The 14,823-nt window shown below is 41.6% G+C and overlaps 1 protein-coding gene across 4 annotated transcripts in view; it reads left to right on the forward strand.

The window, feature by feature from the left end:
• ENTREP1 (endosomal transmembrane epsin interactor 1) overlaps positions 1–14,823 on the forward strand; it is a 98,614-nt gene that overhangs the window by 51,766 nt on the left and 32,025 nt on the right. For all 4 annotated transcript variants that reach the window (XR_007518640.1, XR_007518639.1, XR_007518641.1 and 1 more), the window contains 3 exons: positions 2,719–2,847; positions 5,024–5,131; positions 5,265–5,398. Coding sequence is in view for 1 of the 4 variants with exons in the window: in XM_049895673.1 (XP_049751630.1) it covers positions 2,719–2,847; positions 5,024–5,131; positions 5,265–5,398 (371 nt within the window). In the remaining 3 variants the exon portion in view is untranslated. The remainder of the gene's footprint in view (positions 1–2,718; positions 2,848–5,023; positions 5,132–5,264; positions 5,399–14,823) is intronic.

Here is a 14,823-nt window from a genome sequence, read left to right on the forward strand (position 1 = left end):
GGGATTAAGAACAGAGGTGAAAGGAATTAGATTTGGCAAGGATCAGAAGTTGGAGGAATAAGGAACACAACTTGCACAATGGCCTAGACTCATTTTATACAGAGCCTGAGGGCTTCCCTATATCAGGTGGGCATAGTAATTGGTATTCAATATCATTTGTATAACGATTAAACTTTCAAATAGTCTTGTGTTTGAAGTGATTAGTCCTCACCCATCTAATCCCTTTCCAGAAAAGAAAGTTCTGGAAAAATTTGTCATCTGGACTTGCTCACCCTAAAATTTCCAGGTAACTAAGGTTTCATATACTTGGACATCCAGTGTTGTATAAATAATGCAGCCACGTGTGTGCAGCGCAGGCAGGCCTGGTTTGTTGCTTAACTGAATGTCTTGTATCAATAATGGACTCGTGGGAAGGGAGTACTTTGCAAGAAGACACCTAGTATTATCCAAGGGAGGTCAGATTTTAGGGCTAAGATCTTGAACCTCGCACAAGTACAAGAAATAGAAATTGAAAAGGAGTCCCTGGGTGGTGCGAACTGTTAACACACTTTCAGCTGAAGTTGGAGTCTACCTAGAGGCACCTCAGAAGAAAGACCTAGTGATCTACTTCTGAAAAATTAGCCTTTGAAAACCTTACGGAGCACAGATCTACTCTGATGCACATAAGGTCACCATGAGTCAGAATTGACTTGATGGCAAGGGGTTAAGGGCTATTATTAATTATGGAAGAGGGGAAACGAGAAAGGCAGTGATCTCTAAGAGGAAAGAAACGTTCCTACTTGTCTAGACCCATTCTGGAGAAATCCCAACTGAATGGCCACAGCTGTTTTCTTTTAGAAGGTGAGCCTCTAGTGCAGATATTAAGAGCAGGATATATCTTCAAAAAAGTGAGACAACAAAAGAAAGATTCTAATGGAAACAACCTGTGCCTTTGTGTGTGGGATTATGGACTTAGATGTGGGGACATTGCTGAGATAACAATCACTGTGGACAATCGGAGAAAGGATACAAACCAAGTAGGGGTGGCTTGACAGAGTTTATGGCATCCAGTGAGGTATTTCTGGTTGTAATTCTTTGTGCCAGAGGCAGATTTTATACCAAAATCTGGGCTTCGGGGTCTGATGTAATAATGCATCCCATTTACTGTGGTTTAAGGACAAAGAATAAAAAAAGGTTGTAGAATCCATGGAGTTCTAGAAGAAGCAAATCTAACCTATAGTGGAAAAAAACCAGAATGGTGGTTATCTCTAGGAGGGTGGGGGCAGGGACTGGTGGGGAAAGGGCATGAAGGAACTGTCTTGGGTGATGGTAATATTCTGTATATTGATAAATGTTTGTGTTACACAGCTGTATGCATACTCGAAATTCCTCAAACGGTAAACTCAAGATTTGTGCATATAATTTCTTTTTTGGCATATACATTTTACCTCAAAAGAAATAGAAACTATAACCAGAAAGAAAAGAGTTAATATAATACAGTAGTGGCATGTTTTTTGCATAGCTTCCTAGTCAACTCGTATTGTAATAAACCAAGTTTTCTCCTAATTAGGAAATATATCATGAAATTTATTACTGTAATTAGAGGCTAAGAATTTTAATTCAGTGATTAAAAAAAAGACTTTGCATTTAGTAACTAAAACACTGTGGATGTTCAATTATTTCTAAAGATTCCTGAAGAATTTTGCAGCTGGCAAAGCCTAATTGAACAAGTATCAGAGAGGTGTAGCCTTTCCTTCTAGCCAGAATTAGAGTAGCCAACTTCAACAGTTCAAGCAGCAGTGCAAGTTAATAACGAACCTCTGGCCCCAAATTATGGATCTCATCAGGCTGGAAATGCTCCTGAAATCCAGTGTTACTTATTTTCACAACTTGACTCAAGGAAAATTTGGAAAAGCCACTGAAAGTTTCCAAGGCACCTCACTAAAAATATATGAGGCCAATGTCATCATTTTAAATAAAAGAAGAAAAGAAACTTCTAGAATTTATGACCACATCAACCATGGGAACTAACAGATCTCTTTAAGCCTACAGGGTCTAGGGCTACTCTTCACCGACTATATCCTGAGCTTCTTACAAGTACATGGTAGGGTTGAACTCGCCTGTCCTCTTGGAGTCAGGTGAGGTCATGTGATTTGCTTTGGCAATGAAATGTGTCATTTTCCAGGAGGAAGCTTTAAGCTATGATTGCCAGATTTAGTAAATAAAAATACAGGATGGCCATTTAAGTTTGAATTTTAGATAAACAGCAATTAATTTTTTAGTATAAACGTCTCAGACAATATTGTGACATACTTATATGAACTAAAAAATTATTTGTTGTTTGTCTGAATTCAGATTTAACTGGGTGTCCTGTGTTTTATCTGGCAGCCCTGCTTTAAGTGCCACTGTGCAGTTCATCAGTGCTGTCCATCTCTGTGCCAAGGGGATCATCAGTTTTGAAGATGGTAGATGCTCCATCCACCTGGGTGCCTCAGGGAATATGATAAGCAGAGCCCCCTGCTGACCTGGGCATGTAACATGACCTGTCCATTGTTGGTCACTGAGATGTGGGGGTTGGTTGTTACCCACCACAGCACACCTTAGCCTGTCCTGACTGATACATGCGCTGCCTGACCTGGAACCCTGCCATATCACATTCTGTAGGATTGGGACCCCATGGTGCAGCCTGGCTATTTTTCCTTAATAATCAAACTATGGTTCTTCCCTTTTCCCCTTAAGGTGGATTTGGGCGAAGGCAAGATTTGCTTCTGTTGTGAAGAATTCCAACCAGCCAAATGCACAGACAAAGAAAATGCCTTGAAACTCTTCCCAGTTCAGCCTTGTAGTGCTGTTCACCTTCTACTTAAGGTACCTTGAATGGATTCCAGCCCACACAGACAAGTACACCGTAGAGCCCCAAAGAAGGCAACGTTATTTAGAATATTCCTACTCTCTAACCTTTCTCAAACAATTAAGCTGCTGAAAGCAAGTGTGTGACCCCTCATTCATGACCCAGAGGCGGAATTGGGTGCAGAAAGACCTGTAGATTATTGTGTGTCCCTTTAACTGTGAATGGACAGCTGTCTTTTTGTTCAAGAATTGTAAGATAGTAAAAAATGTAAAGGAGCCAAAATAAGGCCTGAGAGGAAGTCGCAGATAGATTACAAGTATTGCATTAGTACATGCATACACATACACAGACACACACACACACACACCCTTATATGTATACAGTCCCTGGGTGGTGCAAACCATTGATGAACTCAGCTGCTAACCGAAAGGTTGGAGGTTTGAGTCCACTTGGATGTGTCTCAGAAGAAAGGCCTGGTTATCACCTTCCAAAAAATCAGCCATTGAAAACCCTATGGAGCGCAGGTCTACCCTGAGACACATGGGGTTGCCATGAGTCGGAACTGACTGGAAAGCAACTGAGTATATGTATATATATTATATATAAAATACATCCTATACTTATATAATATGATGTAACTTTTAGCAAAACCTTTAAATTTCATGCTCATTTGTCATTGTTCTGACACTCATTTGATAGCTTAAGTCAGTCCTAGTGGCTGCTGAATGCTGTTATTCTGTGACACATATATTAAGGAGAGATAATGGCCAGAAAATAGAAGAGAAATTTAAGCACTTTATTTCTTGTTGAATAGGCAACAGCTAAAATAAACAAAAGAGATGAAAAAGCCCAAGTAATTCCAGTTGGGAAAAATATAAAACTAGTCTGTATTAGGGAGCTAGGTAAAAATTGCTTCCTGACTGAAGGAATATTAGCCCAGTGACACGATCAGTTGGCAAACCCTGAGGTCTTAGCTTTTGGCCAGTCAACCGCTGATGGCTTTCTTTAGATCTTTGTTTTAGGTTTGTTTTTGTGGGGAGGAGGAAGCTCTAAGAAAGAGAGAACTCTTCAATGCTGTCCATTCTCTGGGTTATGTAGGATGTAAAAATGGCTTTCTTTATTTGGCCCTGGATTTTTGGTAGCTGAGTCACCCCTAAACTTTCTCAGCCAAGACTTAGCTTGGGGAAAGCCCCGCTAAGGAGCCAGGGCTGTGGCAACAGAAGCCTTTGGAATTGCCTTTGCTGCTATTTTAAGATACGTGTTTAGAGCAGAGAAGCCCTGTTTACTCTCTGGCTGACCTGCCTGCGGCAGCATCCTAGTTGAGTGTTTTGGGCAGCACTGCCAATTGCTCCTGAAATAGAATCGGTGGCCACAAATTAGGCAGTGTGCTGTCCTGGTGGGAGGCTAGGGGAGGAGGAAGCTGGGAATTGCCATCACTGTGGACACCAGCTACACAAGAGAAACTCATGGCTATCTTGGAAGCCATGCTTGCAGACAGTACTCTGAAACTTGCAAAAAGAAATATTGTAATATCAGATCTTTCTGAGATAGTGTCTCAGTTACCTAGTGCTGCTGTAACAGGAATACCACAAGTAGGGGGCTATAAAGAACAGCAATTAATTTTCCCCCAGTTCTAGAGGCTAGAAGTTCAGATCAGGGTCTCAGCTGTGTTGATTCCTTCCTTGTAGGTAGTCCTGGGCATTTCTCAGCTTGTCGATGATCCTCACGTGACGCTTGTCTTCCTGCGTGTGTGTGCGTGTGTGCATGTGTGTGTAATCTGCTCTTTTTATAACTCAGAAGTGATTAGGTTTCGAGCCCACCATACTTGGGTATGATGTAATTAACATAACAAAGAAAACCCTGTTTCCAAATAGGATCACATCCACACATCGTATAGGGATTAGGATTCCAACACATATTTTGAGGGGAGAAGTTGGGGACACAATATAATCCATAACAGGAAGTTTCTAAAAGATTTTAAAATGAAGTCCATATTATTACATGAGGGTCATGATAATAACCAGCACTTACTTTGGTATGTACTACGAACCAAACACCACCTAAGTCTTTTACATGCATTTTCTCATGAGATTTGTCTTATTAGGACAATATTATTTTTAAAAATGAGCATTGCATTCTGCTTATACCAAAGGACTGAGCAACTGTGGTAATGTCATTGATTCCTTGTTCCAGAAAGTCCTCTTCGCCCTGTGTGCCTTGAATGCCCTGACCACCACTGTCTGCTTGGTGGCAGCTGCCCTCCGCTACCTCCAGATATTTGCAACCAGAAGATCCTGCATCGTAAGTCTGTGCAAAATGGCACCCTGACTGGGTCTGGGCTGAGCCAGCCCATGGACCTTGTGTGAACCCATTGCTTCTCTCACCGAGCCTTTGTAGTGAAGGCTGCTGACTAACTCAGATGCCGTTTAATTAGGATGAATCTCAGATATCTGCTGAGGAAGTGGAAGAACATGGACGTATCCCAGACCCTGATGACTTCGTGCCGCCAGTGCCTCCCCCTTCCTATTTTGCCACGTTTTACTCATGCACACCCCGGATGAGCCGCAGGTATTGTTCCTAAGACCCTCGCAGTCCTGTAGGGGAGGGAAGGACGCTCTCAGTCTGAATACCAGAGGGTCTGCAGGACTATCACAGTATGAGCTCAGACTTCACTCTGAAATCTAGACAGGCTGTTATTTCTCAGGGTTTTTCACTCTCTCTCTCTGTTTTTTTCTGTCTGATAAACTGGATGAAACCAAGGAAAACTCAAACCTTGACCTAAGGACATGCTTTCTCAATTTCAGTTAGCTTTTCCTAGGGGAAAACTGACACCCACTGAGATAACAGCTGTAATTTGACATGATTGAGAGCTGCTGTTGCCCTGGAAACCCTCCCCACTCAAACCCAAACCTGTTGTTGAGTAGATTCTGACTCATAGCAACCTTGCAGGACAGAATAGAACTGCCCCATAGGGTTGCCAAGGCTGTAAATCTTTATGGATGCAGACTGCCACATCTTTTTCCCCTGCACAGGGCCTGGAGAGTTCAAACCACCGACCTTTTGTTTGGCAGCTTAGTGCTTTAACCACTGTGCCACCAATGTTCGTGGAAACCTTCCCAGTTTGGGCCAAATCAAAATTTCATTATAATGCCCTCAGCAGGTCAGAACAATCATGAAATTCTTCCCAGCCATTAAAAAAAGATTAGGAATTAATTGCATCTCCCTTGTCTGGGAAAAATAGATACCATGCTTATTTTCCTTTTGGAATCTAGCTCAAAGTTTGACCATCTGTTTTTTAAGTCTCAAGTATTACTATCAATAGAATGAAATGTTGCGTGTGCTTTGTATAATAAGTTAGTCTGGTTGTTAGCCACTTCTAAGATTGTACCTTTCTTTTTTTTTTTAATTTTGCATTAGGGGAAAGTTCACAGAGCAAATTAGATTCTCATTTGATAGTTTGTACATAAAGTGTTTCATGGCCTTGACTTCATGCCCTACAATGTGTCAACACTCTCTACATTTCTGCCCTGGGCTCCCCATTTCCTTTAGCCCTTATTTTCTCCCCTTTCCTGTCTTCTCATCTTTGCTTTTGGGCAAATGTTGCCGTTTTGATCTTGTACAATTGATTGTTCTAAGGACCATGTTCCTCTCCGGTGTTGTTTATTTAATGGACTTGTCTGTTGTTTGGCTGGAAAGTGGTCTCTGGGAATGGCTTCAGTTCCAGGTCAGAAGGGTGTCTCGGGGCCATAGTCTCAGGGGTGTCTCCAGTCGCTGTTATACCAGCAAGTCTGATCTTTTTTGTGAATTTGATATTTTGTTCTTCATTTTTTCTCCTGCTCTGTCTAGGACCCTCTGTTGTGATACCTGTCAGAGTGGTCAGTAGTGGTAGCCAGGCACCATCTAGAGCTTAGGGTCTTGGGGTCAGGTAGGCTGTGGTTCATGTGGTCCATTAGTCCTTTGGTCTAAATGCTCCCTTGAGTCTGATTTTCTTCACTCTACTTTGCTCTGAACAGGAAGAGACCAGTAGTTGTCTTAGATGGCCACTCGCAAGATTTTAAGACCCCAGATGCTACTCACCAAAGTAGAATGGAGAACATTGTCTTTATGAACTATGTTGTGCCAATCGACTTAGATTTCCCCTGAGTCTATGGTCCTTTGCGTTCAAGCCTGGGAACTTCCTGAGAGGTGTTTACTCATGTCTAAGAAGTTTCCCTGACTGTGGTCCTTGCATGCTGTATTGTCATATTAGTATGTGAGGAGCACCTACCGCCATGCGTGTAGAAATACCCACCGCCAAACCTGTATCTGCCAGTGGGTGTGCTCCTTTATACCCTCCTACGCCTATTGGCATATCTATCTACCTGTGTTTCCATTAGTAAATTATAGTTTGTTAATACTATTGTTGCTGGATTGTTTATGCTATAGTAATTCCTGTAATTGCTCTTTATTCTTGTGTTCTCTCAGTGTCCTCTCTTGCCTTGGTCATGTTATGCTGACTTCTCCCATATTGTGTATTGCCTTTCCCTTCACCAATATTAACACGCATCTTCTATCTATTTGGTAATTTTTCACCCCTCTCATTCCTGGTAACCATCAAATAATTTTTTTTTTCTTTTCCTGTGTATTAACCTTTTGTTGTTACTTTATAATAAAAGTAGTCTCATATAATGTTTGTCCTTTTGTGATTGACTTATTTCACCCAGTGTAATGTTCTCCAAATTCATCCATGTTGTGAGATGTTTGGCAGGTTTGTCACTATTCTTTATCATTGCGTAGTATTCTATTGTGTGTACGTACCACAGTTAGTTCATCTGTTCATTTGTGGCTGGGCACTTAGGTTGTTTCCACCTTTTATTTATTTTATTTTATTGTGCTTTAGGTGAAAATTTACAGCTCAAGTTAATTTCTCATTAAAAATTTTATACACATATTGTTTTGTGACATTGGTTGCAATCCCCACAATGTGACAGCACTCTCCCCCTTTCCACCCCGGGGTTCCCTGTGTCCATTTGTCCAGTTCCTGTCCCTTCCTACCTTCTTGTCTTTTGGGCAGGGATTGCCTATTTAGTCTCATATATTTGATGGAAATAAGAAGCGCTTTCCTCGCTTGCGTTATTGTTTGTTTTATAGACTTGTCTAATCTTTGTCTGAAAAGTGGGTTTCAGGTGCAGTTTCTATTCTGGGTTAGCAGAGTGTTTGGGGGCCCTAGTCTTGGAGGTTCTTCTGGTCTCTATCAGGTTAGTAAGTCTGGCCTTTTTTTGTGAATTTTAATTTTGTTCTACATTTTTCTCTCGTTCTTTCTAGGACTCTCTGTTGTGATCCCTGTCAGAGTGGTTGGTGATAGTAGCTGGGTACTATCTAGCTTTCCTGGGCTCAGGCTGGTGGAGGCTGTGATTCCTGTGATCCTTTAGTTCTATGGGCTAATATTTTCCTTGTGTCTTTGGTTTTCTTCATTCTCCTTTGCTCTGGATGGGATGGGGCCAATGGATGTATCTTAGATGGCTACTTGCAAGCTTTTAAGACCCCAGATACAGCTTTCCAAAGTGGGATGTAGAACATTTTCTTTATGAACTGTGTTACACCAATTGACCTAGATGCCCCCCAAGATATGGTCCCCAGCCTCCAGCGCCAGCAACTTAGTCCCTCAAGGTGTTTGAATGTGTCTAGGAAACTTTTATGCCTTTGCTTTAGTCAAGCTGTGTTGACTTCCCCTATATTGTATATTGTCTTCCCCTTCATCAAAGTTGACACTTGTCTACTATCTAGTTAGCGATTTCCCTTTCCCCTCACTTCCCACCCTCTTAACCATCAAAAAAAAAATTTCTGTGTAAACCTTTTCTTGAGTTCTTATAATAGTGGTTGTGTACAATATTTGTCCTTTCGTGACTGACTAATTTCACTTAGCATAGGGCTCTCCAGATTCATCCATGTTGTGAGATGTTTTGCAGATTCGTCATTGTTCTTATCATTGTGTAGTATTCCATTGTGTATATGTACCACAATTTTTTAATCCATTCATTTGTTGGTGGGTGCTTAGGTTGTTTCCACCTTTTTGTTATTGAGAATAATGCTGCAGTGAACTGCAGTGAGCATGGGTGTGCATATATTTATTCATGTCATGGCTCTTATTTCTTTAGGGTATATACCTATGAGTGTGATTGCTGGATCATATGGTATTTCTGTTTATAGCTTTTTGAGGAAGCACCATACTGTTTTCCATAGTGGTTGTACAATTTTACATTTCCACCAGCAGAGTTCTAATCTTCTTACAACCTAACCAGTATTTGTTTTTTTCTGTTTTTTTTTGATTAGTGCCAGCAATGTTGGGGTGAGATGTGTCTCATTGTAGTTTTGGTTTGCATCTCTCTAATTACTGATGATTGCAAACATTTCTTCATATGTTTGTTAGCTGCCTGAATATCTTCTTTGGTAAAGTATCTGTTCATATCCTTTGCCTGTTTTTTAAGTGGATTGTTTGTCTTTTCATTTTTGAGGTGTTGAAATTTTCTATAAATTTGAGAGATCAGACCCTTGTCAGATATGTCATAGCCAAAAATTTTTTTTCCTAGTCTGTAGGTTCTTTTTTTACTCCTTTGGAGATGCCTTTTGTTGAGCATAAGTGTTTAATTTTTAGGAGGTCCCATTTATCAAATTTATCATCTGCTGTGTGTACATTTTTAGTTATGTTTGGTATTCTATTTATGCCACATATTAGAGCCTCTAGTGTTGTCCCTATTTTTTCCTTTTCCATGAATTTTATACTTTTAGGTTTTATATTTAGGTCTTTGATCCATTTTGAGTTAGGATTTGTGTATGGTGTGAGGTATGGATCTTGTTTCATTTTTCTACAGATAGATACCCAGTTTTGCCAGCACCATTTGTTGGAGAGACTGTTTCGTCCTCCATTTAATGGACTTTAAAAAAAAAATTTAAGATCATCTCTCCATAGGTAGGTGGATTTATATCTGGGTTCTCAATTCTGTTTCATTGGTCTATGTGTCTGTTTTACCAGTACCATGCTATTTTGACTACTGTGGCTGTATAGTAGGTTCTGAGATCAGGTAGCGTGAAGCCTCCTACTTTGTTCTTCTTCTTGAGTAATGCTTTGCTTAGTCAGGGCCTCTTTCCCTTCCATATAAAGTTGGTAATGATTGGTTTTTCCATCTTGTTCAAAAATGCTGTTGGGATTGTGTTATATCTGTATATCGCTTTGGGTAGTGCTGACATTTTCACAATGTTAAGTCTTCCTATCCAAGAGTATGGTATGTTTTTCCATTTATGTTGGCGTCTTTTGGAGCCCTAGTGGTGTAGTGGTTAAGAGCTTGACTGCTAACCAAAAGATCGGCAGTTCAAATCCACCAGCCACCCTTTAGAAACCTTATGGGGCAGTTCTACTCTGTCCTATAGGGTCGCTATGAGTTGAAATCGACTCAGTGGCACCTAACAACAACAACAGATGTCTTTTGGTTTCTTGCAATAGTGTTTTGTAGTTTTCTTTGTATAAGCCTTTTACATCCCCGGCTAGATTTATTCCTAAGTATTTTATCTTTTTAGGGGCTATTGTAAATGATATTGTTTTCCTGACTTCATTTTCAAAGTTCTCTTCGTCGTTGTAGAGAAATCCAAATGATTTTTTTATGTTGACCTTGTATCCTCCCACTTTGCTGGATCGTTCTATTAGGTCCAGTAGCTTTCTTGTGGAATCTTTGGAATCTTTTATCTGTAGGATCATATCTTCTGTGAACAGGGATAGTCTTACTTCTTCCTTACCAATTTGGATACCCTTTATTTCCTTTTTTTGCCTTATTGCTCTCGCTAGGACTTCCAATACAATGTTGAATAAGAGTGGTGATAAAGGCCATCCTTGTCTGGTTCCCATTCTCAGGGGGAATGCTCTCAAACTCTATCTGTTGAGGATAATGTTGGCTGTTGGTTTCATATAAATGCCTTTTATTATGTTGAGGAATTTCTCTTCTATTCCTATTTTGTTGAGAGTTTTTTTTTTTTTAATCAGGAATGCATGTTGGACTTGATCAAATGCCTTTTCTGTGTTAAGATTGTACCTTTCTAAAGAATGATTTAATTTATTTATTCAACAAACATTTAATCAAACCTCTGCTCCATACTAGTCACTGTGCTGGATATTGAAATTTCAAAATTAGTTATACCTGCCTCCTACGCCCTAATCAAGGAGCTCACAGTCTAGGTCATTACAATGAATATTGGAAGAATCACAATAATACTCAGCAGACAGATTTTGGATGCACACAGGAGGACTACCTAGCCTAGAGCAGTGTGTGGGCTGTGGAGAGCTTGAAGGGAGGTCAGCCAGCCAGGGATGGCTTCCTGGAAGGTATGACCCTAAGCTGGGTTTAAAGGATAAGTAATCCTGTATTTAAGCTTCTGAGAGAAAATCTCCAAATTCCACAGAAAGACTAGTGTCTTTATCTTGAATTTTCGAGGGCCAGAAATTTCTGTTTTTTAACCCGTTTAGTATACCTGGAGAGTTGTCAAACAAAATTAGTGCTAGGTTTGGGGTTTGGGGAAAGCCATTTTCTAATTCTCAGGATGCCCATTATTTAACTTTGTCATAGGTCTGGGGTGGGGATGCTACCACCTGGACTCTGTAAATGTTTTTCTCAACCTGGTATCTTGATGTGCTCCTCAGAGTCATACTTAAACCCCAACTCCAGGCCCTCCCCGGCCCACCTGCTGAGGCAGGCGTCCTCTAGGTGTACAGATGGTCTGGCGCAGGGCAGTGGGACAGCTCAGCTTCTCTGCAATTTGGAGAGTGACGCATTGGGATTTTGAAACTGCAGGGCCCAGAATGGCTTCCCTAGTCCTTTGGGAAGTGAGCCAAGAATTATAGAGGCCAAAGAGTCGTAGCAACAAAACAGGTTTTCTTTGTGTGCCTTAGGCCACATTTACTAAAGCCTCAGCCCTGCCTTAGGCTGTTTATAGAGGGTACATTGGAGGACAGTAAAAATGACTGTTACTTCATGGAGGGGAAGAGAAATTGCCCCCTTCACAAGAATTTTTGGCTGTCTGAGGTGATGGGTGAGCACCAAGTTGATCCAAGAGAAGGCAACCGGAGGATTTAATTTCCTGCAGTGGCAGAAAGGGAAAGTGACTCATGCAGTTTAGGAGGCCTGTTGTCCACAGCGTATCCTGTTGACTCCCCTGACCTTCCTTTCTCCTCTCTTTCCCTTTTCTTCTCTGCTTCTCCATAACAGTGCCTATCAGTCTAGGTATTTCCATTCTTTGAGGACCAGGATTTGTCCCTTTAAGTCCCAAGCCAGCCCCTGGCCAAATCTAAGTTGGAAGATGACAGAAAATCTTCCCATCAAGGGCTTTACCATTTAGAGCTTTTCGTGGGGTGGGAATGTATGTGTGTGTGGGGTGGGGGGCACTAAAGCAAAACACCCTTGTGAGAAAGAAGACCCCACAGGTCTGAAATACATGCCTAGAACCCTTGGTCAGATTTCCCATGGGCAGACACCCCCATTTTCCATAATTCTGCCAACATCGAAGTGCTATCCACTTTTGTTTTAAAATGGTTAAATTTGTTCACCTTTAGATACATGTTTATAAAGGTATTTTTAATTTGACCAACTTTGCTAGATTCACAATATAAATCAACTTTGTAGACCCTAGCTGTTTCACTCTAATTGGTAGTTTTCCTTCTCGTAAGCAGACAGGCAAGAATATTAACGAGTGTTTTTGTTAGTTTTTCTGCAACCAGTTATGTTCAGAGTTTTCACACAGTCGAAGCTCCCCATTTCCTGTAAGGTATTATGACCTCTCTGAGGAGATCTATTTATTTAACTTCTATAAATACAGCCAGTTCATGTGCACTGGTATCTCCTTGAGAAAGGGCTTCTCAAGTTACCATTAGAAACAGCCTGATTGCAGAGAAGGCCTCTGTCCAAAAATGGGTTATCTACTTTGTGAATCCATTTGTCAGCACAGGAGGGGGCTGAGTACCCCATCCCCACTACTCCAGGGAGTCCCCCATTCTCAGAAACTGGCTTGAGCCAGGAATCAACAAGCAGAGTCTCCAATTAATTGTACGCATGTGGCTCCGGCTTTTACAATGGGGTGTTACCTTTTCTAGAAAACTGAAGGCTGGAAGAGTGGAAGCCAGGCTGACACAGGCATTTCTTAGAGGTGAGGGGGAAAAAATCTCCTAAAGAATTTCAAACCCCAAATGCAGGCGGAGTCGGGCTATGCTCAGCTCTTGGGGTGCGAGTGGGGTGCCCCTGCCTTGGTCCCTCCTCCACAGGCAGCAGCCCCACCACCACGTGCTCAGTGAAGGGTACAGCTTTCCCAGTAGATAGAGGAGGATCATTCTTTGGTCAAGGGCATGTTAATTGCAACATCACCCTCCGATGAGTCCTCAAGATCTATTTGTAGTGTTAAAGCAGAACATGTTGCATGATATGCTAGGGTTTTCTATTTGTCATCAGTATTCATGTGGGGGAAAGATGTGACAGTCAGTTTCCATAAAGATTACAGCCTTGGAAACCCTATGGGGCAGCTCTACTCTGTCCCATAGGGTCTCTTTGAGTCGGGAAGGACTTGATGGCCACGGGCTTATGGGTTTCAGTGCTCGTGAGCATGACCCAGTGAAGGGTTCCTGAAGACTTTGTGATGAACTTGAAAGAGCTCAGGTGCTGAAGTCCCTTGGGTGGATTGCTTACCATTTCTGAGATTCAGCTTCCTCACTCACCTGTGTTGTTAATGGATGGTGAGAGGATTTCTGTGAAATTAAAAAACAACAATAACAACAATTCAGTTGCCGTCTAATTGACTTTGACTCTTGTCAAACCAAAGTGTGTCAGAGGAGAAGTGTGATTAGGGTTTTCAATGGCTGATTTTCTGGAAGTATTTCTTCTGAGGTGCCTTTGGATGGGCTCAAACCTGCAAACTTTCCTTTAGTAGCCGAGTGCATTAACCATTTGTACCAACCAGGGACTCCAAAAAATCATTTGCCATCAAGTCATGAAGCCCCTCGGTGGTGCAAATGGTTAACATGCTCAGCTGCCAACCAAAAGGTTGGAGGTTTGAGTCCACCCAGAGTTACTTCGCAAGAAAGCCTTGGCGATCTACTTGCAAAAAATCAGCCATTGAAAACGCTATGGAGCTCAGTTGTACTCTGACACACATAGGGTCACCCTGAGTCGTGTTCAACTTGATGGCAGCTGGTTCTATGATACAATGGACATAAAAAACTTTCCAAAAAGAACAGCTGAGACCATGCCCTACCAATATTAGTGTGCGGTTTAAAATGTTCTTGGTATATGTCTTACTCTGAAGACACGTTTAGCTCTTAATCTTACTTCTGCTGTATCAGACAGCAATGTTTGAAAGACACTCACTCTTAGTAAAATCTGATCAAGTTTCCTGTATGTAACAGGGTTTTCATTTACGCCATCAGGATGGATTTCCTTTTGCAGTGAGGCTCAATCCTGACTGAGCCTCAGAATCACCCCAGAACACTGAAAACCTACAGACAGATAACTGGGCCCCACTACAGACAATTAAGTCAGAATTTCCAGAGGTAGGGCCTGGGCCATCCATCGTTTTTTAAACCTCCCCAGGTGATTCTACTCTATAGCTAGAGTTGAGAGTCACAAGGGAGCAAGAAAAAAATAAAAATGGACAGGAGATGGCAGACCTATTTGCCACACAGACCCGCCTTTACCTGAACAAGGTAAAATAAAGAGAAGCTGCTTAATAGGGAAGAAACTTCCCTTTTGGTTGCTTCTAGTGGCACCTTCGACTTGATGGCAGTGGGTTTGTTTTTTTGGGGGGAGTGCAGGGGGTTTAGTGGCATTTTCCATCAAAACGAGGTTTTTGTGGTCATTATAAACAAATAGTTGGCATCAAGTCCATTCTGACTCATTCGACCCCATGTGTGTCAGAGTAGAACAGTGCTCCATAGAGTCCTTAAGGCTGTGACCTTTTGGAAGCAGATGGCCAGGCCTTTCTTC

The sequence above is a fragment of the Elephas maximus genome, chromosome 9 (assembly GCF_024166365.1).
Source record: "Elephas maximus indicus isolate mEleMax1 chromosome 9, mEleMax1 primary haplotype, whole genome shotgun sequence".
In the NCBI taxonomy this organism is placed as follows: Eukaryota; Metazoa; Chordata; class Mammalia; order Proboscidea; family Elephantidae; genus Elephas; species Elephas maximus.